This window comes from Bubalus bubalis, chromosome 7 (genome assembly GCF_019923935.1).
Source record: "Bubalus bubalis isolate 160015118507 breed Murrah chromosome 7, NDDB_SH_1, whole genome shotgun sequence".
In the NCBI taxonomy this organism is placed as follows: Eukaryota; Metazoa; Chordata; class Mammalia; order Artiodactyla; family Bovidae; genus Bubalus; species Bubalus bubalis.
The window spans coordinates 26,140,954-26,165,911 of record NC_059163.1 but is presented as its reverse complement, the minus strand read 5'-3'; the positions used below and the strand labels follow the sequence as shown (position 1 = coordinate 26,165,911).

The window sequence follows — 24,958 nt, the reverse complement described above, 5'->3', positions numbered from 1 at the left end:
TTGACTATTTTTAACTTATCTTTGGGCTTCCAGTCCTCTTCCAGTCCTCGTTTCAAGCGACTGTCTTCAGGTGAGCCTTCTTGGCATTTAAGGGTGAGGGAAGGTTGGCTTGGAAGTTTTCCTAACCCTTAAGAAAGAGACACATGAAAAGATCTTTTTTTTTTTTTGCCTCTGAAAGGTTGCCTAGAGAGACTGTGCAAAGTTTAAAATAAGGTTGATTTTTGTCTATTTGGGATGGTTCTGAGATATTCTTTCTAAGAAAATCTAAATAACCTTCCAAAGGTACAATTTAATAACTGTGTACAGTTCCTTTGATGACTATTTAGTAAGCCAGAAGAGCCACTAGATGTCACTCTGAGTTTTTTTATTTTCAGAGACAACCCAGTGAATTTTCAGTCTTTGAAATACTAAATTTAAAGGCATTCAAAACGCCCAATAATTTAAAAATTACACTTAAAATGCTAAAACAAAAGAGAAAGACACACAGGTTGCTATGAAAAAATCAAGGACTGAATATTTTGAAAAGAACATATTTTTCCTTAAGTAATGTTAACAAATAGAGTGATGCATGATTTCTAAGAAATCAGAACGATGATTAAGTAAGTGACATTTAAAAGCACATTTGGAATAGGCACTCCAGAAGAACAGGAGAGTCAATATGATTGAACTGTTTTTTGCTCTGGGGCCATATTACAGTAACAGCAAGATGAACAATTACAATATTGGGAATCTTTCATACAGAGATAGAAAGTTGTGAGGTATGTGGAATCTATTTATTATGAAGGAAGAACTTGATAAGAAAGTAAAAGTAATTCTACTTTAGAGGCACAAAGAAGGAGAGAAAAAGTGGAAAAACAGGAAACAACATTCAAAGCTACCTCTGTGAGACAGCACTGTGTGTGTGTGTGTGTGTGTGTGTGTGTGTGTTCAGTCGTGTCTGACTCTTTGTGACCCCATGGACTGTAGCTGGCCAAGCTCCCCCGTCCATGGAACTTTCCAGGTAAAAATACTGTAGCGGGATGTCATTTCCTACTCCAGAGGATCTTCCGCCCCAGGAATTGAACTCACATATCTTGAGTCTCCTGCATTGGCAGGATGATTTTTACCACCACGCCACCTGGGAAGCCTCCCATGAGACAGCACTAAGCTTCCCTAAACCTTTTCCTAAACTAGGAAAAACCTTGAAGGGTTTCATTGTGTTTACTTGAAACTCCTTCAGTTGCAAGCAACAGAAACCCAACTCCAGCTATTCAAGGAAAAAGTACACATGTGTTTATAAGCTCACCAAACTGGTTAAAATGGGATAACTCCAGGTATGGCTGTACCTGGTTGAGGCCAGAAATTCTCAAAATGTAGTCTGGGTATCCTGGGAAGTCCTGAGACCCTTTTGGGTCTGCAAGGTCAAAGACATTCATATTCATGGTTCCTTTCACTGTCAGCACCTTGAGACAATAGGGTTGGTTTTCTCTGTCTAGAGAGGGGAGAGGGTCCAATTTCATTCTCTAATTAGAGTTTGGGTCCAAGTCACATGCCCTAACAGAAGTTATCCTTATGAATTAGCAATGCTGGCCACATAAACAATTTTCCTTTAGCCATAAATGCAAAAGACCTACCTTAAACTGAGAGTCCATTCCTAAGGGTCTAATGATTTTAATTTTATGCCCACTTAAGCTTTCAAACTGTAGTGCTGGAGAGGACTCTTGAGAGTCCCTTGGACAGCAAGGAGATCAAACCAGTCAATCCTAAAGGAAATTAGTCCTGACTGTTCATTGGAAGGACTGATGCTAAAGCTGAAACTCCAATACTTTGGCCACCTGATGTAAAGAGCAGACTCACTGGAAAAGACTCTGATGCTGGGAAAGATTGAGGGCAAGAGGAAAAGGGGGTGACAGAGGATGAGATGGTTGGATGGCATCATTGATCCAATGGACATGAGTTTGAGAAAACTCTAGGATATAATGAAGGACAGGGAAGCCTGTCCACAGGGTCACAAAGAGCCAGACATGACTTAGTGACTGAACAACAACAAGAAGGCTACTTGCAGGATGACTCTGGTCAGATTATTTAGGCTTCTCATGGCCTCTATGCACTCACCTTTAAATCAAGGATACATTCTTTGATTGTGAGCAATGGAAGAAGGGGGAAAAATTATTCTAATCCTGATCTATCAGTTGCTACACTGTGCCCAACAGGTTCTATATGGTTTATTTTTCAAATTATTTATCAAGTTTCATTAAATATTTATGTCAAATACTTTTGGTGATTATATAAAATAGAGGTTTCATCAGCCCACAAGCCCCGAGTTCTTTCTTCACTGCTTAACGTGTTCTTACTTCCTTTCCATTTTGTTTTTGGTTTTATTACTTTTAATATTAAATGTTGATTCTATGAAACCCCATATTTTACAAAATGAATCAGGAGCAAGACTGTAAATGCCACACACAAAAAAATACTTTTCAGAAAGAAACTTCATTTACCTTGGTTTTTATTTAAATAGTCTCTCTCTGTATACATATATGTTTTAATAATGGAGTGAAAGAAAAGTCAAGATTTCACCTTCTATTCTTTATTTATAAATTAAGTTGTAAAGGGAAGCCCCAATAAAAATTGCATAAATTACTCTTAGGAATCAATGTTTACCATTTACTTTCATTTTGTACACCTTTTGTTTTCACTAAAATACTATCATTACATTAAAATGAGATTTTTCTTTATCTTGTCTTTGAGCCCTACAGATGAACTCACTACTGAGAAGCAAATAACACTTGTCACGTGTTGCTGTACATTAAACATCGTATAGACTTCTTTGCATATTATATCTGCTTCTTTATTATATTAACTTTTCATTAACTATAGGTACAAACACCAAAATTAAATTGATATCAAAACATCAGTATCCAACAGAATTCACATCACGTACTTTTAAACAAAAAAATTTTTAGCAAAATATCCCCTGGAAATAATTCTAAGTTGTTCCAACTTAAAAGCTGGGGCTTCTGGCTAAAAGATACAGTTATCTTACACTATTTAAATTTTTAATAGAAAGTTTTGATGTCAAATTTTATATAACATTATTACAAAATTCCATTGCTAACCTGAAATCCAAACAACATTCCACCTTGAGTGCTTATTACTTGCCAGACACCAAGTATTTCTTTTCATTTAAAGAATGGATAACAAAGAGCCTTGGAGTAGATAACAATTACAATATAGAAGAAAGCCTGCGACCTGTTTGTACTGAATCAAACAAGGAGAAATTTGATTGGAGAGTCCTATTTCAAGATGAGAAGCCATTTATAAATTTTACTTGGCATTTTCTTCTAATGAACAAAATAAAGCCCTGTGCTACCACCTTGACACTTAAATGTTTACCAAAAAGCTCTGCAAACTTGGCCTCAGGGCAGAATTGCCCAGAGGTTTTTTTTAAAAATGTCAATGCCTGTGTCTCACTCCCAGGGATTCTGCTTTAATTGGAACAAGGTGGGGTGAGTCCATCAACTATTTTACTACTTGCTAATTAGCCATGAGTACCGTACTTTTAACTGTCTACTGTTTATCAAGTGAAAGACTGTTGTGATTGGTCGGGTCTTTGTGGGGAACTGAATTCCACATAGCAGCGCTTACTGTGCAGAAAGGTTGCGGTCGCTCTGTTTGCCTTAATCCATTTTCCTCTCACTTCCTTACTCTTTCTCTCAGAAAAGGCAAGTACAGCCTTGGCTGCGGTAGTGGCTGCTCATCACTGAAAATACCAAAAAAAGGACTGAGCTGCCGCCTGGATATTTTTTCCAGGGAAGGTTAATTTACCGTGCTTTTTTCCATTTTTCTCTACATCCCGGAAAAACTTTTTTTTTTTTTTTTTTTCAAGAAACAGATTGAACTTGTTGCTGAAAAACATAGAATAAGTTTCAGCACAGCTTATCTGTTTGGAACAAGTTAGAAACTTCCGAAGCTAGCAGAAGCATAGTAGCTTCTTTTAAAGCTACTTCTGGGAAGATGGGAGGCTATTGTGATGGTAAATTTCACTCAGAGAGGAAGAAAGGGTTGCTAATCAATCAAAATTGAGGTATGCAGTTGAGTTTTTGCAATTTTCTTACTATATTGTAAGAGGACTTTAAGTTTCTCTGTATAATCTGCTGAAAAAAAATTGGCGTGGGTGTGTGTGAAATAGAGGCAGTCTGGCGAGTGACAGTGAAAGAAGTTTGTTTCTTTTTTTTTTTTTTTTTAAAGGAGTAGAGAGATATACACCCCTCCGGGGCTTTAGTGAGAACCGGGAATTCCAGAAGGAGAGTTGCATTCAGAAACGTTGAAGTGAAAAATCCTCCTGGCTCAGCATCTTGGAGTTAAGCTCACAAGAACCTTTTACACCCAAAAGAATTAGTTTCTGAAAACGTCTTTTTTGGCCAGCGTGGATTGCAAAGGATGGCATAATGCTAAACACCATTCTCCTGAAACTGCTTCAGGCGTTTAAAATTTAACTCGAGCCATCATGTGTTTGCCATGATGAGGACTACGGAGAACTTCGATGAGACCAGTGGCACACTAACCCCTAACAGGACCTCCAGGGGACAGTACATTTATCTGGAAGCGTTCCTGCAGGGAGGAGCTCCCTGGGGTTTTACTTTGAAAGGTGGTTTGGAGCATGGGGAACCATTAATCATCTCTAAGGTATGTTGCTTTTTCCAATATTTTTTTCCTTAATCAAACTGTTTTCTCAACTTTTGTCAAATCTCTCAAAATCACAGATAATGCGGAAGATTGACGCTTAATTTGCTGTTTCATACCCTTCTGATTATATCTGGAAATATTTTGCATAGCTTTGTGTTTGAAAGAAAAATGTGTCTGGCGCCTTTATGCCGTGAAATTCCAGGGGAAAATGTGCTTGTCTGATGGATAATCTCTTTTTGTGAATGAAATAGTGTAAAACCAGCTGCCACATGATCCTTTCAGTTGTGAATCAGATTAAAGATTAACCCCGTAGTTAAGGTGGTGGCATGGTATATATTTGTATATGTGCATCTTTATTTAACATGTAACACAGCAAACTCCAGGAGATAGTTAAGGACAGGGAAGCCTAGCATGCTGCAGTCCATAGAGTCTTAGAGTCGGATACAACTGAGCAACTGGACAAAAACAACAAATTTAACATATGGCTAGAGATATATCTGCTCTTTCTCCTTTCAACTAAAAGTGTTATATCTAGCATTCCAAAAGATTTTAGAATTTGTTTGAAATTCTGGATAATTGATTGCATAAAAATTATTTATTCTTCCTGCACACTTAGAATTATAGAATAAATCAGTTTCCAGTATAATTCAAGGGCAAAACAGTATTTCTGCCTCTTGTATTTATCTATGATTTAAGCCCATTTTTAAATTTTAGTCATTCTGTAACATGCCTCAATTCTTCATTTATGTTTGGTGTGGCAAGGTATACCCATTGAATGAATCCTCTTAATGCATTAAGTTTAGTGCATCTGCTTTTCTCTAAAACTACAGAGATTAAGAAAGTTTACAGAGGATGCTTTACAGAATTTTGTTGGTTTCAGCCAAACATTTCCTTCAATTAAAACATAAATTAAAAAAGAAAGATAACAGAAATTTATTTTACAATTTCAGAATATTAACAGTCTAAAACAACAGAATATATAAGTGCTTTACATATCAAAGCATTCTTGAAGAAATATTTCTAATTGAGGGGAAATTTCTTTTTAGTTTAAGTGTGGGAAAGAGATAAATATGCATTTTGCCTGAACTATGTTACCTATTAAGGTCTGTTTTCCTATCTCACCAAAATAGGTGTTTTGAGAGAGACTGAAATGATTTTTGCTTCCCTAGTTCCTCAGCGGTAAAGAATCTGGAGCCATGGGTTCGATCCCTAGGTCAGGAAAAGGAGAAGGAAATGGCAACCCACTCCAGTATCCTTGCCTGGGAAATGCCATGGACAGAGGAGCCTGGCAGGCTGTAGTCCATGAGGTCACAAAAGAGTCAGACACAACTGATCAACTAAACAACAGCAACAAAACAATTCTTACTGTGGGTGAGCCGGTGGAATTGGCTTCCAGCAGGCAGCCGAGAGTGTGCAATATAGCACTGTAAGCTGTGTGACTTTTCCTTGTCTTTCCTAAGAAAACAAAAGATAGGTGTACATATATGTGTATCCTTATGTACACCACCCTTATGGTGGAAAGTGAAGAGGAACTAAAAAGCCTCTTGATGAAAGTGAAAGTGGAGAGTGAAAAAGTTGGCTTAAAGCTCAAAGTTCAGAAAACGAAGATCATGGCATCCGGTCCCATCTCTTCATGGGAAATAGATGGGGAAACAGTGGAAACAGTGGCAGACTTTATTTTTCTGGGCTCCAAAATCACTGCAGATGGTGACTGCAGCCATGAAATTAAAAGACGCTTCCTCCTTGAAAGGAAAGTTATGACCAACCTAGATAGCATATTCAAAAGCAGAGACATTACTTTGCCAACAAAGGTTTGTCTAGTCAAGGCTATGGTTTTTTCTGTGGTCATGTATGGATGTGAGAGTTGGACTGTGAAGAATGCTGAGCGCCGAAGAACTGATGCTTTTGAACTGTGGTGTTGGAGAAGACTCTTGAGAGTCTTGGACTGCAAGGAGATCCAACCAGTCCATTCTGAAGGAGATCAGCCCTGGAATTTCTTTGGAAGGAATGATGCTAAAGCTGAAACTCCAGTCCTTTGGCCACCTCATGCGAAGAGTTGACTCATTGGAAAAGACTCTGATGCTGGGAGGGATTGGGGGCAAGAGGAGAAGGGGACGACAGAGGATGAGATGGCTGGATGGCATCACTGACTCGATGGATGTGAGTCTGAGTGAGCTCCGGGAGTTGGTGATGGACAGGGAGGCCTGGCGTGCTGTGATTCATGGGGTTGCAAAGAGTCGGACACAACTGAGCGACTGATCTGATATGATCTGATATGTCTATCAGGAAGGCTTACAGCTGTAAATAACTGGAAACCTGATTGATAGTGACCTAAGAAAATTGGGATTCGTTCTTTTCATCTTAAAAGAAGTCTGGAGTTAGGTTGTCCAAACAAGGAGAAGCTCAATAATGCCATTAAGAACTTCACTTAGCTCTCCACTCTGCCTTCTTCAGTGTTGGCTTTTATCATTAAAGTTGCAAGATGGATGCCACACTTCCATCACTGCATCTTCATTCTGGGCAGACTTGTGGCTCTTTGTTTGGAAAGGGTCACCCTCCCTATCAAACTTGTGTTTACATCTCATTGATCAGAACTGTGCCACTTACCTGTCCTTAGACCAATTCCTGGCCAAGGGGAATGAAACTACTATTACTAGTTTAGACCACTCAGAATTTCTCTCCTGGGTTCTGCAGTGGAAACCTACTCTTCCTGATGTCAAAGAATCTCCACCCACTAGTTGAACAAATTGAGGTTCTGTTTTCAGGAAGAGGGAGGTAACGAGTGCTGGGTAGATGGCTGAGAATGTCTGCCACAGACATAAATGTCATCTCTGCATTTTAAAACTCTAATTTACACTCAATTTTCCTGATCTTTAATGATAAGATATTATGTATGGGACTGCTCTGGTGGTCCAGTGGCTCAGACTCAGCACTCGAAATGCAGGGGGCCCAAGTTCGATCCCTGGTCAGGATACTAGATCCCACGTGCCTCAGCGAAGTTTGAAGATCCTGTGTGCTATGACCTGGCTCAGCCAAACAAACAAACAAATAAATAAGTTTTAAAGAAAGAGGAAATAAAGGTCAAGCTGATAAAAGCTGACTTGAACCTTAAAAAAGAAAAGATATTATGTATCTGTTCCCTAGAATATGGTTTGCTGTTAGATCTAATCCTACCACTAGTGAGCCACTTTGGTGAGGCTTCATTTTATCTGCAGAATGGGAATAAACAATTATCTCCCTTATCATTATGTGCAGAGATTAAATGGGTTGCAAGCACTTAGAACAGTTAGCACAGGGGCTCGTACACAGGAAAATCTCAAAAAAAAATCTTAGCAAGATTATGACTATTGCTTTTCATTATTGTAAGAGACATTGTGTTAGGATACAAATTTGTCTGCTGTATAAAGATCCAAAACAACAATAGCTTAAGCAATACAGAAATTGATGTCTCTTTCACACAACAATGTGCTGCTGCTGCTGCTGCTAAGTCACTTCAGTTGTGTCCGACTCTGTGCAACCCCGTAGACGGCAGCCCACCAGGCTCCCTAGTCCCCGGGATTCTCCAGGCAAGAACACTGGAGTGGGTTGCCATTTCCTTCTCCAATGCAGGAAAGTGAAAAGTGAAAGTGAAGTCGCTCAGTCGTGTCCGACCCTCAGCGACCCCATGGACTGCAGCCTTCCAGGCTCCTCCGTCCATGGGATTTTCCAGGCAAGAGTATTGGAGTGGGGTGCCATTGCCTTCTCCGACGACAATGTGAACTTAAGCTAATCTGAAAGATGGTCCTTTCTACTGTCTTACTTCCATCCCTGGGGTGATGTCCCATCTGCTGGTCTAAGGTGACTTGTCACAGCATCTGCTTTCCAGTTAGTAAGAAGTGGAAAAAGAGTAAAGAGAAGACAGTCTCTTTCCTTTTCAGGGGTATAGTCTGGTGCAATCCACTCTGTCCAGCATGGTAGCCAAGAGCCACATGTGGCTATTTCCAGTTTAATTAAAAGGAACTAAAATGAAATGGGGCTTCCCAGGTGGCCCAGTGGTAAAGGATCTGCCTGCCAATGCAGGAGACACAGGAGATGTGGGTTAGATTGCTGGGTCATGAAGAATCTTTGGAGAAAGAAATGGCAACCCACTACAGTATTCTTGACTGGGAAATCCCATAGACAGAAGAGTCTGGCGGGCTGCAGTCTGTGGGGTAGCAAAGAATCGGACATGACTGAACACACACACCTAAAATGAAATGCAATTTTAAATTCTGTTTCTCATATGCACTAGCCAGATTTCAAATGCCACATTGCTTCAAAGCTCTTGAATCTCTCTCTTTATCCTGTTTGTCTGGCAAACTCATATTCATCCAGGATTTACTTTTTCCTCTCTCTCAAGTTTTCCTGACTTCATTAAGCTGGGTTAGATGGTCTCTCTTCTGTACTCCTGTACCATACATTTATTACAACAAATCATACTTTTAAAAAATTTACACTGACTGTCTTCTCAGAAGTTTAATAGCCTGTTGAAAGCCTGGGACTTTTTTTTTTTCCATCTCTACCACATCTAACTCAGAGCCTGGGTACACAAATATTTGTTGAGTAAATGAAAAAGCTATGTCTTATTCATCTTGCATTTCCAAGATGTGCCTGGCACAGAGTAGGTATTTGATAACTTTTACTGAATGACTAATCAAAGACAATACAGAGCAGGGAGCAGTGTGGGCAGGGAGGCAGAGTCCCATGAGGTGAGGATACTAGGCAGATCTCTGCAGAAGGAATGTGTGTCAGTTTCCCATCGTTGTTCAGTTGCTCAGTCATGTCTGATTCTTGGTGACCCTGTTCACTGTAGCTGGCCAGGCTCCTTTGTCCATGAAGTTCTCCAGGCAAGAATACTGGAGTGGGTTGCCATGCCCTCCTCCAGGGGATCTTCCCAACATAGGGATCGAACTTGAGTCTCCTGCATTGGTATGCAGATTCTTTACCACTGCACCACCAAGGAAATCAAGGGAAGGCATAGTACATGTTAAATCTTCAATATGAAAGACATGTACACTTATATAATTATAAGCTGCACAGCACGACAATATAACGAATGAAGTATCATTTTTCTTTAGGTACAAATGAGATGGAAGGATGACTGGGGGAAGAGGAGCTACAAAAGGGTGGCAATAAAAGAAATCATTTCCAAATTGCTTTCTTTGGGATTTAATGTCCTTGAAAAGGAAAGGTGGAGTTGAGGAAAGAGCCTCTGTAATCTGTGAACTTCAAAAAGAAAGGGTAGCTTTAAAGCGAAAAAAAAAAAAGGATTGTATGTAGACGCCCAAGTAATTCAATAGTTCAGGAAGTTGGCAGCATGATTTTATTATGACTCACGCAGTATTGTAGCTGAGAACCGTTCCACCTGCTGCGGGGAAACACCTGCCCCTAGGATTCATCATGTCAAGTAACGACTAGACAACAACCAACAACAACAACCAGTAACAACCACCAGTAAATGCTTGCATGTACTGAGTGCCCGATAGGTGCCAAGGTCTATTCCAAGAGATCCACATGTGTTAACTCATTTAATTTTCACAACTCCATGAGGAAGGTGATATTGTGAAGCTAGTTTAATACATGAGGACTGAGACACAGAATTTGAGCAGCTTTCTGAAGCTCTCATGCCTGGTAGAAAGTGCTAGAGTTGGAATTTGAATCCAGACATCCTGATTCTCCAGGGTCCTCTGCTATTCAGTCACCATGGATACCAAATATTAATATTTGGCTCTGTCTAGATTCTAGAGCTATGATCTGGGTAAAATATGGGATTAATCTCTTTATTGTATATGTTTTTAAATTTATTAGAGGAAAACAAACTTAAAAAAATCTTAGTCCTGGAGCTTCCCTGGTGACTTAGTGTTAAAGAATCCAGTTGTCATTGCAGGAGACACGGGTTCCATCCCTGAGCCAGGAAGGTCCCACATGCCGTGGAGCTACTAAGCCCATGTGCCACACTATTGAGCCTGTGCTCTAGAGCCGATATGTCACGACTACTGAAGCACATGTGCTTCACAACAAGAGAAGCCGCTGCAATGAGTAGCCTCCACTCACCACAGCTAGAGAAAAGCCCACATAGCAATGAAGACCCAGTATAGCCAAAAATAAATAAAATTTTATATGTAATATTAGTCATATAAAAGTCCCCTAAAAATAGGTATGGGCTTCCCTGGTAGCTCAGCTGGTAAAGAATCCGCCTGATTCGATTCCTGGGTCAGCAAGCTCCCTTGGAGAAGGGATAGGCTACTCAGTCCAAATTTCTTGGGCTTTCCTGGTGGCTCAAATGGTAAAGAATTCTCCCACAACGCAGGAGACCTGGGTTCAATCCCTGGGTTGGGAAGATCCCCTGAAGGAGGGCATGGCAACCCACTCCAGTGTTCTTACTTGGGGAATCCCCATGGACAGAGGAGCCTGGCAGGTTGCAGTCCATGGGATCACAAAGAGTTGGTCATGGCTGAACAACTAAGCACAAAATAGGTGTCGGAACTCCTGTAAGCAGTTTCAGAACCCTAAAAGGAGGGGTCACTTGACATTTATTAGAAAGTGTTGTTGGGTGTCTTCACCTAGCGAGAGATATTTTTTTGTGTGCACTGGTCCTACTGCTGACAAGTGTTCAGTGGTTTCTGACTCTTTGCAACCCCATGGACTGTACTACAAAGGATTAAAACCTCCACATGCGCTTCATGTGCTTACATGGCCTAAGATTGTCTAAGAAGATGAAAACATATATCCCAACCAAAAGGGAGTATGAGCAGGCCAGTTCAGCCTTAGGGAAGAAAAGGAGGGGAAAGGAAGCTTATTTTAGTTATGTGGGGAAATCCTAAAGGAAACACACACTGAGTTCAGTGGATCCTTGGGTCCTCTGGAGGACTGGTGACTGAAACTGATTGTGTGTGTGCCAAGTCACTTCAGTCATGTCTGACTCTGTGTGACCTTATAGACGGTAGTCTGCCAGGCTCCTCTGTCCATTGGATTCTCTAGGCAAGAATACTGGAGTGAGTTGCCATGGCCTACTTCAGGGGTTCTTCCCATCCCAGCGATCGAAACTGCTGTCTCACATCTCCTGCACTGGCAGGCAGGTTCTTTACCACTAGCACCACCTGGGGAGCCCCTGAAACAGATTAACCTGAAGGCAACTAGACTATCCTTCGACAAACACAGAAAAGCTGTCACCAGCAGAGAGCTCCTTGAAGCGGTAAAGCAGAGATCCTCTCAGAAGAACTTGTGGATTAATGAAGTGTTTCTGAATGGCCCTGTTGTTGGAAATGATTGTATTTGTTCAAAAACATTGGATACCTCAAAGGGCTGGGCTGGAGGACAGAGTATCTAAGAAGCTACCACAGGCAGGAGTCTTGGCGCTAACACCTGTTAACCGGATCCTTTGTTTTTAGCCTCTGATGTCACTTGTAGAAAACAAATAAAGGAAAGGCATTTTTTTTTCATGTGTGTTAAAAAAAACCTGGGCCTCAGGATTGAAGGTCAGCCATTGACTCTTATGTCACTGATATGAGGAGCACACGTTCCTGATTCCTACCCCTGAGAGGTATCTTTGCTGTGACTGGACTCTCTTATGTACCAGCCACAGTTAGACCTTCAAAAAATGGCCCTGTTGCTCTACCAGGCCAGCAGCTCTCATGAGTGACAGAACTTGTGGATCCTATCAACATATGCCCATTGCCAACCCCCTTTACTGTAAGTGTATCCCTTGATCAGAGGGGATGTTATGTAGGATCCTATTGAGGGGATCAAACACTTGTAAGCCCCCAAATATCAATGCTGACTGAAGGCTTATGGTTAGGAATATGTGTCAGTTCCAGTCCAGAGGAACAGCTGCCCCTTCCAGAGTAAAAAAGGTCCAATGTCATCAACTTGCCACCAAGTAGGTAATTGGTTTCTATGAGGGATGTTGAAACAGGTAAGTTCAGCATTTGTCTGTTTGCTGGCCAGTTGAACCTTTGGCAGCATTGATAGCTAAATCAGCCTTGGTGAGGATGGGGCCCATGCTACTGGGTCCATACACAACCTCCAAACCTGCCATCTGCCTCCTGTGTTCGCGAGCTTACTGTGCCAATGCCAGGGTGAACTATGACACAGACTTCCTGATATCAGCTGGCTGTTGGTTCCATCTTCCACATCATTACCCCTCCCTCTCTGAAACTGCTTCTACCACCTATACCACCATCATTCTCTTCCTCTCAAAGTCACAGCCTTCCCCTACTAAGGCTTAGCTCACTATTCCAGCTCAGCCCCATCTTTCCATTCTTGATGTATAAGGGAGTGTGTTTGCTAGGTGACATCGGAGGTTAACCTCAAACACATGTCCCCTGGCTTCCTGGTGTCTGACACTACTCAGATATTAAATGGATTCTTTCATTGGATTTTTCTAGCCTCAATGATATGAGCTCATCCCTGAATCCTCTTCATAATTCTTCCTCTGAAGACAATCATCTGAAACACCCTAATCAACCTGCCATTTTAAGATAAAATGAACTGCTTCACTACCTTGTGAGAAGTAGAAATAGAAACAGTCCATAGGCTGGGAAATGATTCACTGGGAACATACTTAAATTGTCTGGATGAACATGTTGAGATTTCCTCATTGCTGGTTTTTCTATATCCATCTGTCCACGCTGAGCACTCTACCACCTTCTAGCTTCCTTAGTGATCCTCAGTTTCAACACACCAACATCAGCCAGACATTTCTTATGCATAAAATAAGAATTATGAGTTTATGAGCCCTGGTTTCTGAATTCAATGTGAAATTGGCTTCTAGGCAGTTCCCCCAGGACCTTGGGCTGGTTGATTTAGTTCATCCCAAAGTCACCTTTTCCATCTTTTTCCAAGAACCAAGCTTGATTAGCTTGTTATTCGCCTTTTAAAATAGCCAGTATTTTCTGAGTTTCTTTCCCTACTGTTCTTGCTCTTTCCTTTAACACTGTTTACCCTTCATACTAGGGTAGCCTCATCTCTCTGCTGTCCATAAAGCAGCTTGTCTGGTCTCTCATTGTTCCATCCCCTTCTGTCCTGAATTTGTATCAAGTCTTCCTCTTGTGTCCCCAGCACCTTTATTCATGCCATCTTCTAGTACAGTTAGTTGTTTGCATTTGGCCAATAAATTATAATCACTTTAAAGCCCAAAGAGTTTTACTCAGGCTGTACATATTGTTTCTTCTAGAAAAATGGAAAGATACTTTCCATTTCACATGCAACAATTGCTCAGTAAATGTTGAATGGCCTATAGGATGTTAGAGCGGTAAAGAATCTCAGCAATCATCTTATTCAACTTCCTCATTACACAGAGAGAAAACTGAGACACAATAAAGTTAATTTATTTGCCAAGATGGTTTCTGCCATAGCAAATAAACTGTGTGTGTGTTTCTGGTTAGGCTGCTAACTTTTGGAAGCTAAGGACATTTCTTTCCTTTTCTTTCCTCCCTCCTTTTCTTCCTTCTTTTTTGTCTCTTATCCACAGTGTTTAAACTATGCATCAGTTCAGTTCAGTCGCTCAGTCGTGTCTGACTCTTTGCAACCCCATGAATCAAAGCACGCCAGGCCTCCCTGTCCATCACCAACTCCCGGAGTTCACTCAGACTCATGTCCATCGAGTCAGTGATGCCATCCAGCCATCTCATCCTCTGTCGTCCCCTTCTCCTCCTGCCCCCAATTCCTCCCAGCATCAAAGTCTTTTCCAATGAGTCAACTCTTCGCATGAGGTGGCCAAAGTACTGGAGTTTCAGCTTTAGCATCATTCCTCCCAAAGAAATCCCAGGGCTGATCTCCTTCAGAATGGACTGGTTGGATCTCCTTGCAGTCCAAGGGACTCTCAAGAGTCTTCTCCAACACCACAGTTCAAAAGCATCAATTCTTCAGCGCTCAGCTTTCTTCACAGTCCAACTCTCACATCCATACATGACCACAGGAAAAACCATAGCCTTGACTAGACGGACCTATGTTGGCAAAGTAATGTCTCTACTTTTGAATATGCTATCTAGGTTGGTCATAACTTTCTTTCCAAGGAGTAAGCTTAGCAATGATGAAAATGAAAATGTATTAATGAAGAAGACAAATGAATATTAAAAAGGATCTTCTTTAAAGTCTTTGTTAGAAAGATGTCAAAGGCAATGTGCAAACATGTTACTAGAAAATGCTGCTTTAGAGTATAAGATAAATTGGTTGAGTTTGACTTTCAATTTAATGATGTCTTGCACATATGTAATGTTTGGTTCAATGTCTGTTGAATTGAATTGACTGGGAGAAAAAGGGAAAATTTGTATTTTTTATTTAACCACTTATAAACTATCTAAATTGCTTAAAGTGTTACATGTTGTTAGACAAAGACCAAATTTGTGATCCTGTCAATGTTGTTGGAAATAACTTCTCTTCAAGTAGTATGCTGAGGTGGTGGTGCCAGATGGCTCTTTGCATCTGTGAGAACTCTGCTTTCCTTTAAAACTATAGCTTCCCAAGGCACTGCTTCCTATGCCAAGAACCCAATTTAAGAAATACTTGTCAGTTTCATCTTAGTGAATCCACAATGTGATTGGAAACACATAACAAGAGACTTTCTATCAATCTTTGAAAAAGCAAAACTCCAAAGGACATTCTGGATCTTAACTAACCCACAGACAGATTTTTCCACTTCTCTTCTTTTGAGGTACTTCGAACATCGAACATCTTGATCTAAAGAGCTGCAGAGTCACTGTTCTCCCACTCTGTTCGTCCCACCCATCTCTCGTGCTCTGACATCCTGGGCCCTTATCAACAAAATGAAGTGAGGCAAAGACTGCTAAATCTGAGCACTGTTTCTCCCCCATTCTAATGACTATCTCTGCAAAAGAGAACTTGTGTATCTCCATCTATAGAATGGAAGTGACAGTTCCTTCCTGACTTCAGAGGAGGCTTTTCTAACTTCACAGACTAATGTGAAGAACTCTCTGTCCTGGGCATCTGAGCCTGAATTTCCTCTTAAGTCATGTACTTTTTTTTCATTCCTCAGCCATTCATACATCTATTCATTATATCCTTCTCGAACTTGAACTGCATTTTACCTTAGAGATTTATGAGATCTAACTAAAGTCTTTATTTTTAAATGCCCTTTGATATATCTGTATTGCTTTAGGGTTATAACTTCTATGTTATCTTTTTTCTTTTCATTTTAATCAAGGCTGTCCAGGATAGCAAAATACACATCCCAGAAATTGTAGGGCTTGGAGTGAAAATAACCAAATTTCATTTCTACCATAGTCTTAACCGGCTGTGTCACTGTGGCAAGTAACACAGCTTTCCTAAACCTGTGTCCTCATCTTTAAAAATGGAAATTCTCATCTAATGGAATTGTTATAACTATTCAAAGGATTAAACTATACAACGGTGCTTAGAAATGACAAAACACATCCAAAGTTTAGTTATGATGTGATATTATGGACTGGTGGGAGAGTAGTAGATACCAAAGTTAGCAACTCACGTAACAAAGATGATACTTGACTGACTTTCTGTATCATGGCCTAAATGGATAATTGTTGATAGTTTCTACCTGAACAGATAATTCCCTGCTCCTGTGGAGCTTATAGTGTAGTAGAAATAGACTAGTGGAAAGCATGTTTATATATGATAATTTCAGAATTGGTCAGTTTTATTATAATCTTCCCTGGTGGCTCAGAGGTTAAAGCGTCTGCCTCCAATGCGGGAGACCCAGGTTCGATCCCTGGGTTGGGAAGATCCCCTGGAGAAGGAAATGGTAACCCACTCCAGTATTCTTGCTTGGAGAATCCCATGGATGGAGAAGCCTAGTAGGCTACAGTCCACAGGGTTGCAAAGAGTCGGACACGACTGAGTGACTCCACTTACTTACTTACTTATTACAAAAAAAGAAAGATGGATTCCAGAATGGTAGTATCCGTTGGGTAGAAGGTATGGGGAATAGGGTTTACTTTAAATAGGGTAATTAGAGAAGAGTTTTCTGATAAGATGACTTCTGAGTTAAAACCTGGTGGATACGATGTAAGAAATCAGATGTAAAAGAGGTTTATAAGTTAGGCTGAAGAAGGAAAGTCTTGGAATGTTTTAGAAACATGAAGAAAGGCATTGGGGAGTAGAGTAGGTGTCTTATACTGTTTGGACTGTTATAACAGAATGTCATAGACTGGGTGACTTACAAACAGAAATTTATTTCTCACAGTTCTGGAGGCTGGGAAGTCCAAGATCAAGGCACTGGCAGACTCAGTATCTGGGGAGGGCCCACTACGTGGTCCATAGATGGCATCTTCCCACTGTGTCCTCATATGGTAGAAAGGGCAAGGGAACTCTCTGAGGTTTCCTTTATAATGGCACAAATTCCATTTATGAGGGTCTATCCTCATGACCTAATCACCACCCAAAGGACCCACCTCTAAATACCGTCACATTGGGGGAGTAGGTTTCAACATATGAATTTTGGAAGGGACATAGTTTTAGTATATAGTGGTATGCAAGAGCAGTACTCTCGGTGGAAAATCGCATGGACGGAGGAGCCTGGTGGGCTGCAGTCCATGGGGTTGTGAAGAGTCGGACATGGCTGAGAGACTTCACTTTCATTTTTAACTTTCATGCATTGGAGAAGGAAATGGCAACCCACTCCAGTGTTCTTGCCTGGAGAATCCCAGGGACGGGGGAGCCTGGTGGGCTGCCATCTATGGAGTTGCAGAGTCAGACACGACTGAAGCGAATTAGCAACAGCAGCAGCAGGCAAGAGAGTAGTGTGACATCAAAATGCAAATGAGTCAGGGGTCAGATCAAAGAGGACCTTGTAAGTTACAGAAAGGACCTTGGATGGAATTTAAATGCAGGGCATGAAAAGACGGTATATCACACCATGATTCTGTCTCTACTTATAGTGGGATGGGCCAATTACATTTAATTAAACTCCAGGTGATTTTTTGTGCCAACTCCTTTTTCCCCTTCCATTTATTTATTTTTGGCTGCACTGGGTCTTGGTTGCTTTGCACAGGCTTTCTCTAGTTGTGGCAAGCAGGGGCTACTCTTTGTTGTGTTGCTCCAGTTTCTCATTGTGGTAGCTTCTCCTATCGTGGAGCACAGGCTGTAGGTGAGAGGAGAGAGATGCAAGCAGATTGATGGAGGGCACAAGCCAAGGAATGCAGGTGACCTTGAGAAGTTGGAAAAGAGCAAGGAAGCAACTCTCCTCTGGAGCTTCTAAAAAGAACATGACACTGCTGAAATCTTATTTTAGTCCAGTAAAACCCATTTGAGCTAGGATCTCCTGTACTGTTAGATGATACATTTCTGTTGTTTGAAGCCACCCAATTCCAGGGTACTTTGTTACAAGTAGCAATAAGAAACTAATACAATATGTCATCTAGCCCACTGTTCTTTTCAGAAACATAGAGGATAAAAACGTAACACTGAAAAGGAGAGTGAGGGAAAAGAGGCTGCAAAGGGTGAAAACTGGTGGAGGAAAGATAATGGTTTGACCCCAGGCGGGTCGATGAAAACACCTACATTTGAATCACGATCAGTTTTGAGTTTCAAACTGGTAGAGTGCTGATTTTCTGGGAGGTTTTAAGTTCATGCCACTGAAACTTGGTAAAGAGACCTGGTTATAAGCTCAGCAGCACAACAGATGGTCTTTCATAGAGGAGTGTCCACCAAGTGGCCTTAACCCTCACCTGTTCTTGGCTCCTGGAAACCTGGTTTAGACGGATACTAAACTCTAAAGATCTCAACATTTTAAGAAGATCTCAAAACACAAGCTAGTTAAGTGAAATAAGCATTCTTCAGGTTAGTTGGACTAAGTGCCTAGCACTTTGGGTATTGAATTATATCCTGAGTTACACGTTTGCTGGAAGATAAGAAATATTGAACTCCTACAGCTAATGGACTTACTCTTTTCCTTTGAGAAGTTAAATTTTTTATGAAGAAAGTTGTATGGGTATAATTTAATCTTTTATCGTCTTATGTGCCATCCTCTGAGAAGTTAACGTTTTTCAGGGTTTGTTTCATGGAAATTGGGAAATGAGCTATTGGAATTCAGACCTGGAATCTTACTAGATACTTGAAAGAAATATACATGTTGAGTATTGAGATAAAACCTTGAAAGAGTAGGGAGAGTGAGTGAACTTTGGGGAATGAGAAAGCAGAAAATACCTGACACTTTCTTCTTACTCCTTGATTTTTTTTTTTTTTTTCATATTTTCACTTTGGAGTAATTACTGATGAGCAGCAGGTCAGAAAAAGGCAACCATTGACCTTAGTATAAGCAGCAGTCACGTTAAAAGGGTTAGTCTCGATCTTCAAAACTCATTCATGGTTCCATAGTGGTGGTCTTGGCTCAAAACTAACAAGTGTTGGTTTTCTCTTGAAAGAATTGCTATCACAGCTTCCCCTATATATGAAAGTCAGTGAATCAGACATTTAGGAAGAAACCGTTCGTATGGACCAAGATACATTGAAGATTTCAAAACTCAAGGACTATCAAGTGCTCCAGCCGCCTTTCATTTCTGTGAGAGAAAAGCAAAGCAAAGGAGGGAGGACCACGAAAAAAGGAAATGGATGTATAATAACAATATTTCTATTTACTTGGTTCCCTCTGCGGGTCAGGCTCTATGTTAGGTTCTGTCATTTATTATTGATAATAGAAGAAGGTTTGTTTTTACATGTGAGAAAAGAGGTTTTCCACAGATGATGGTGCTAGGATTAAAGCCAAGTTATTATCATGTATTCACTAATACAGTATTTATTGAGTGCCTAAAATGTGACACGATCAAGGAAACCACAGCAAACAAGGTCCCTGCACCCCAAGAGGGAATGTGTTCTCTGGTTACTTTCGTGTCACTTGCAGCTGACCCAGGTGCCACCACTCACCTTCCCTCAGCCTTTCACTGCCCCCGCACAAAGGCTGGACTTTCCCTGGAGAAGGGAATGGCTGCCACTACAGTATTCTTGCCTGGAGAATTCCATGGACAGAGGAGCCTGGAGGGCTACAGTCCATGGGATTGCGATGAGTCAGACACGACTGAGCGACCAACACTTTGCTACTTGTCAGCATCTTGATTTCTTTGCCTGTGGACTTTCTTTTGCCTCCTCCTTTGGTTAATGACTCTGGGAGCAACTCTCAACCCATGACTGAGTGAAGATCTCAGCTATTTCATCCCTTGAATGAGGTGAGAGGGAGGTGATGTTTTCCCTGGAGTTGCCCATGGTGATGGCTGGCTTGAAAATGGGACTGCTTTCCTTCTCTTATCTCTTTTGCCCACTTTTGCTCTGAGCTTTCTTTACTTCCCAGAGAAACCCTTTGCTTTTGAATTCTTTTGTTTTTAATTTTATTTTTTATTTATTTTTGTTTCTTGGCCATGCCACATGGCATGTGGGATCTTAGTTCCCTCACCAGGGATCGAACCTGTGCCCCCTGCATTGGAAGAGTTTTAACCACTGGACCACCAGGGAAGCCCCTCATTTGAATTCTTGTCTCAGAGTCTGCTACTGGGGAGTCCTAAACTAAAATAACCACTGTTTAGGGAATGCTTACTAATGTGAAAGCCAGAACTTAAAATCTAATCTAAATCTCTTTCCACTCTGCTCTGGAATTCAAACAGGAGGAATCTCATACTTCCTTAGACCTAATATTTTCTTGGGTGCTAAGGAAAGGAGAAATTCATTCCTAGATGTGATGTTTTGCAAGTCTCCCTTTCATCTTCTGCCTGCTCCCCATGGGCCTGCCTTTCTCATTTTCTCCATTGAATGGGTTGGTGAGCCTCACTGTTTTCATCCTGGCTTCTATTTTCTGTATCAATCAAGCCGCAAGACACTTTCCCCTCCCCTCTGAGAGGAAGATCCAGTCTGTCTTTTGTTCCATAGGTCCTTTTATTCTTCAGGTTCTGTAGGTGAATGGTTAGAGAAAATGTGGTTCTTGAGCAGAATAGACAGAGAAAATTAGATCTGATTTTTGTCTCTGAGCATAGTTTCTTTTCTAGAATGTTAGTTATGTTGCTTCTTTTCTTTCTCAATTAATTCTATACACACAGCACAAGAAGCAAGGTGGACAACATACTATTTTTCGGTCCAGAATATTTGACACATTTGACATATTTGACAGAATATTTGGACAGATTCCAGTATAATCTGTCAGTGGTATGAAGTTTGGCACCTAAGCAAGCAATAAAATATAATTTAAAACCCACCCCAACCCCTAAATAACAGAATAACTTTTCAACACTGAAATGTAGTTTCCTGGTGTAACTTGTACCACTGCCAAATTCAGTACCAGAAGCTGCTTTTCTTTTGGAGCTGTTTCTCCACCATATGAATATTCTTTGGCTCCCTAGGTTGTCCATTCCTAATTCCCTTGTTTTTTGCTTGAGTTCACTGAAGACTGACAAACAGTAGCTCCATGTGACAGCCATTAATCTGCCTTAAACCTCAACTTACTCTTGAATGGATAGAATAATGAATGCATTTTATGTCATATAATTCAGGTTGTCAGCTATATGAAATTGGCAGCTCAAGATCAACTAAATATGCTTCCAGTCTTCTCTCCTCTGTGTTCCTATTTGAATATAACAATGCAAAAGGCGTTGTTACTTCCTTCAGCTAAAGTACTTTTATAGTAGTCTGAACTCTGAGTAAGAGAGCAATAAATACATCGTCTATCAAAAAAAGAGAGAGAAGGTAAGGAAGATAAGTATTTCCTTCTTTGTAGTAGTGGAAATTAACAAGCATTAAAAAAAGTTGTGTTTGTGTGTGTGTGCGTGTGCGTGTGTGCACACAGGGAGGGGCTTTTCATCATAATGAAGGAGGTCTTGGCAAGTCAGTGTTCATTCTAGCCCCATGGCATTGATTGCTGAGCACATGCATGCCCACTGTAGCTCCAGGGAGCCTGTGGAATAGAAAATAGATTCAGAAAGTAGTACAGAAGAAAATCAACTCCCAACCTTCCATCTCTCATGCAGGGGAAAAGATGCATTCTTCTTAGAATTCCTTGGTTTGTCCCATTTATGATGTCATTTCATAAAGGTTAAAAACATACCTTTTCATTTATTGCTGGTAGAAATGTAAAATGGTTCCGTCACTTTGGAAAAACAGATGGCAGGTTCTTAAAATGTTAAACATGGAGTTACTGTATCACCCAACAATTAGACGGCTAAGTATTGGGTTGGCCAAAAAGTTCGTTTGAGTTTTCCCGTAAGCTGTTATGGAAAAACCCAAACTTCTTGGCCAACCCAGTATATACCCAGGAGAAATGAAAACATATGTCAATACAAAGACATACTCAGGGACTTCCCATTCTGCAACTGAAAAGATTCCACATGTTGCAACTAAGACCTGGCACACAAATAATTAAAAATAAAATATATTTTTGAAAAAAGACATATTCCAGATGTTCATAGCTGCATTGTTTGCAATAGCTGTTAAGTGGAAAAAATCCAAATGCCCATGAACTGGATAAACAAAACGTGGTATAGCTATATGATAAAATACTGTTTAGCACCTAAAAAAAGAACTGAATGTTGATACATGTTACAACTGGATTAACCTCAAAAATATTAGGCTCAGTTAAAGAAGCCAGGCACAATAAAGCACATATTATATATGTCCAGAAGAGGGAGATCTGTAGAGACAGAAAGGAGATTAATGATTGCCTAAGAGAATGCTCAAACTACCGCACAATTGCACTCATCTCACACGCTAGTAAAGTAATGCTCAAAATTCTCCAAGCAAGGCTTCAGCAATACGTGAACCGTGAACTTCCTGATGTTCAGGCTGCTTTTAGAAAAGGCAGAAGAACCAGAGATTAAATTGCCAACATCCGCTGGATCATGGAAAAAGCAAGAGAGTTCCAGAAAAACATCTATTTCTGCTTTATTGACTATGCCAAAGCCTTTGACTGTGTGAATAAACTGTGGGCAATTCTGAAAGAGATGGGAATACCAGACCACCTGATCTGCCTCTTGAGAAATTTGTATGCAGGTCAGGAAGCAACAGTTAGAACTGGACATGGAACAACAGACTGGTTCCAAATAGGAAAAGGAGTACGTCAAGGCTGTATATTGTCACCCTGCTTATTTAACTTCTATGCAGAGTACATCATGAGAAACGCTGCGTTGGACGAAGCACAAGCTGGAATCAAGATTGCCGGGAGAAATATCAATAACCTCAGATATGCAGATGACACCACCCTTATGGCAGAAAGTGAAGAGGAACTCAAAAGCCTCTTGATGAAAGTGAAAGTGGAGAGTGAAAAAGTTGGCTTAAAGCTCAACATTCAGAAAACGAAGATCATGGCATCTGGTCCCATCACTTCATGGGAAATAGATGGGGAAACAGTGGAAACAGTGTCAGACTTTATTTTTCTGGGCTCCAAAATCACTGCAGATGGTGACTGCAGCCATGAAATTAAAAGACGCTTGCTCCTTGGAAGGAAAGTTATGACCAACCTAGATAGCATATTCAAAAGCAGAGACATTACTTTGCCAACAAAGGTTCGTCTAGTCAAGGCTATGGTTTTTCCTGTGGTCATGTATGGATGTGAGAGTTGGACTGTGAAGAAGGCTGAGCGCCGAAGAATTGATGCTTTTGAACTGTGGTGTTGGAAAAGACTCTTGAGAGTCCCTTGGACTGCAAGGAGATCCAACCAGTCCATTCTGAAGGAGATTAGCCCTGGAATTTCTTTGGAAGGAATGATGCTAAAGCTGAAACTCCAATACTTTGGCCACCTCATGCGAAGAGTTGACTCATTGGAAAAGACTCTGATGCTGGGAGGGACTGGGGGCAGGAGGAGAAGGGGACGACAGAGGATGAGATGGCTGGATGGCATCACTGACTCGATGGACATGAGTCTGAGTGAACTCCGGGAGTTGGTGATGGACAGGGAGGCCTGGCGTGCTGCGATTCATGGGGTCGCAAAGAGTCAGACACGGCTGAGCGACTGAACTGAACTGAACTAAAGCCTAGGGGTGGAAATGGAGAGTAATTATAAATGGTATAAAGTTTCCTTTTGAGGTGATTAAATGTTCTGAAAGTAGATGGCAGTGATGGGTGTACAACTTTGTGTTAAAAATCATTGAATTGTAAAGAAAAAAAAACTCACTTCTATTCTGGTTATAGAAAGGAAAAAAATAAAAAAGGAGAAAGAATAAAGAAGAATCACAAAATAGATATTACCATGTTGAACACTCAGTATTGATTTGACTGACAAATTTAAAGTAGTAGAGGAAGACAATCAAATGAAGCTTTAATGAAAACACTGCAGTGCCCGAATTATTTAGGGAGTCAGGACAATCTAAAAAGTTGTTCTTGAGACAGCTTAGGAAATGAGACCTAACATGGCATGTTCAGAGAACCTAGGCCATGGATTCTAGGATCTTCTCCAAAGGTAGAGTGCCCTTCCTTGTAGTCAGATATCAGGATCTTAAATCTCTAAGTCATTGGTTTACCACGGAAAATGAAAATATATGTTTATAAAAAGACTTGCACAGAAATGTTTGTAGCAGTTGTATTCATAATAGCTCCAAACTAGAAGCAATCTAAATATGTACCAATAGGAAATGGGTAAAGAAATATGGCACATCCACACAATGGAATTCACTTAACCATAAAAAACAATAAACTACGGGTATGTACAACAACATAAATCAACCACAGAAACATTGTGCTGAACGAAAGAAGGTAGAACACAGGGGAGTGCATGAATTATCCCACGTCCAGGAATATTTAGAGCAGGCAAAACTCAATGGTTGGGGACTGACTGAAGCACAAAGCATCTCTCTGGGTGATTGAAACATTTATATCTTAATAGTAGTGTGGGTTATCTGTAGGTATTTGCCAAAACTTATTGAATTGGATCCTGAAGACCTGTGCATTTTGTATCATATAAAATTATACCTTAAAGTGAGATACTTTGAAGTATGAGGCAGGAACAAATTGACTGGGCAATGACACCATGGAACAAAACAGAAAATTTAGAAATGGGTTCACTACATAAAAAAAGAATTAGTATATGATGAAAGAGAAACTTTAAATGAGCAGGAACAAGAAGGGAGAAAAGGATAATTTAATAATAATATTGTGACCAGGAAAGATAAAAACTGGCTCTACTTCATTTGTAACACCAAAATAAAACCCAGTGAATTAAAAATTTACATGCAAAATAATGAAATAAGTTTCTCCACATCCTTGCCAAGACTTGTTACTTTTCTTCTTCTCCTTCTCTCCTCCTCATCCTTTTAAAAAACAGCTCACCTAACTGGTGTGAAATGGTATCTCATTGTGGATTTTATTGCCTTCC

At 40.5% G+C, this 24,958-nt stretch overlaps 1 protein-coding gene and 1 non-coding gene across 2 annotated transcripts in view; both read left to right on the top strand.

The window, feature by feature from the left end:
• The first annotated feature begins 3,858 nt into the window (after positions 1-3,858).
• The window catches only part of SHROOM3 (shroom family member 3), a 335,191-nt gene continuing 314,091 nt past the window's right edge, over positions 3,859-24,958 (top strand). Inside the window, exons 1-2 of the mRNA XM_044945747.2 lie at positions 3,859-4,063; positions 4,228-4,665. Coding sequence (XP_044801682.2) covers positions 4,498-4,665 — 168 coding nt within the window. The 5' untranslated portion in view covers positions 3,859-4,063; positions 4,228-4,497. The remainder of the gene's footprint in view (positions 4,064-4,227; positions 4,666-24,958) is intronic.
• TRNAW-CCA lies at positions 16,328-16,399 on the top strand. Its single transcript has one exon. It is a non-coding gene; the product is annotated as a tRNA-Trp (tRNA).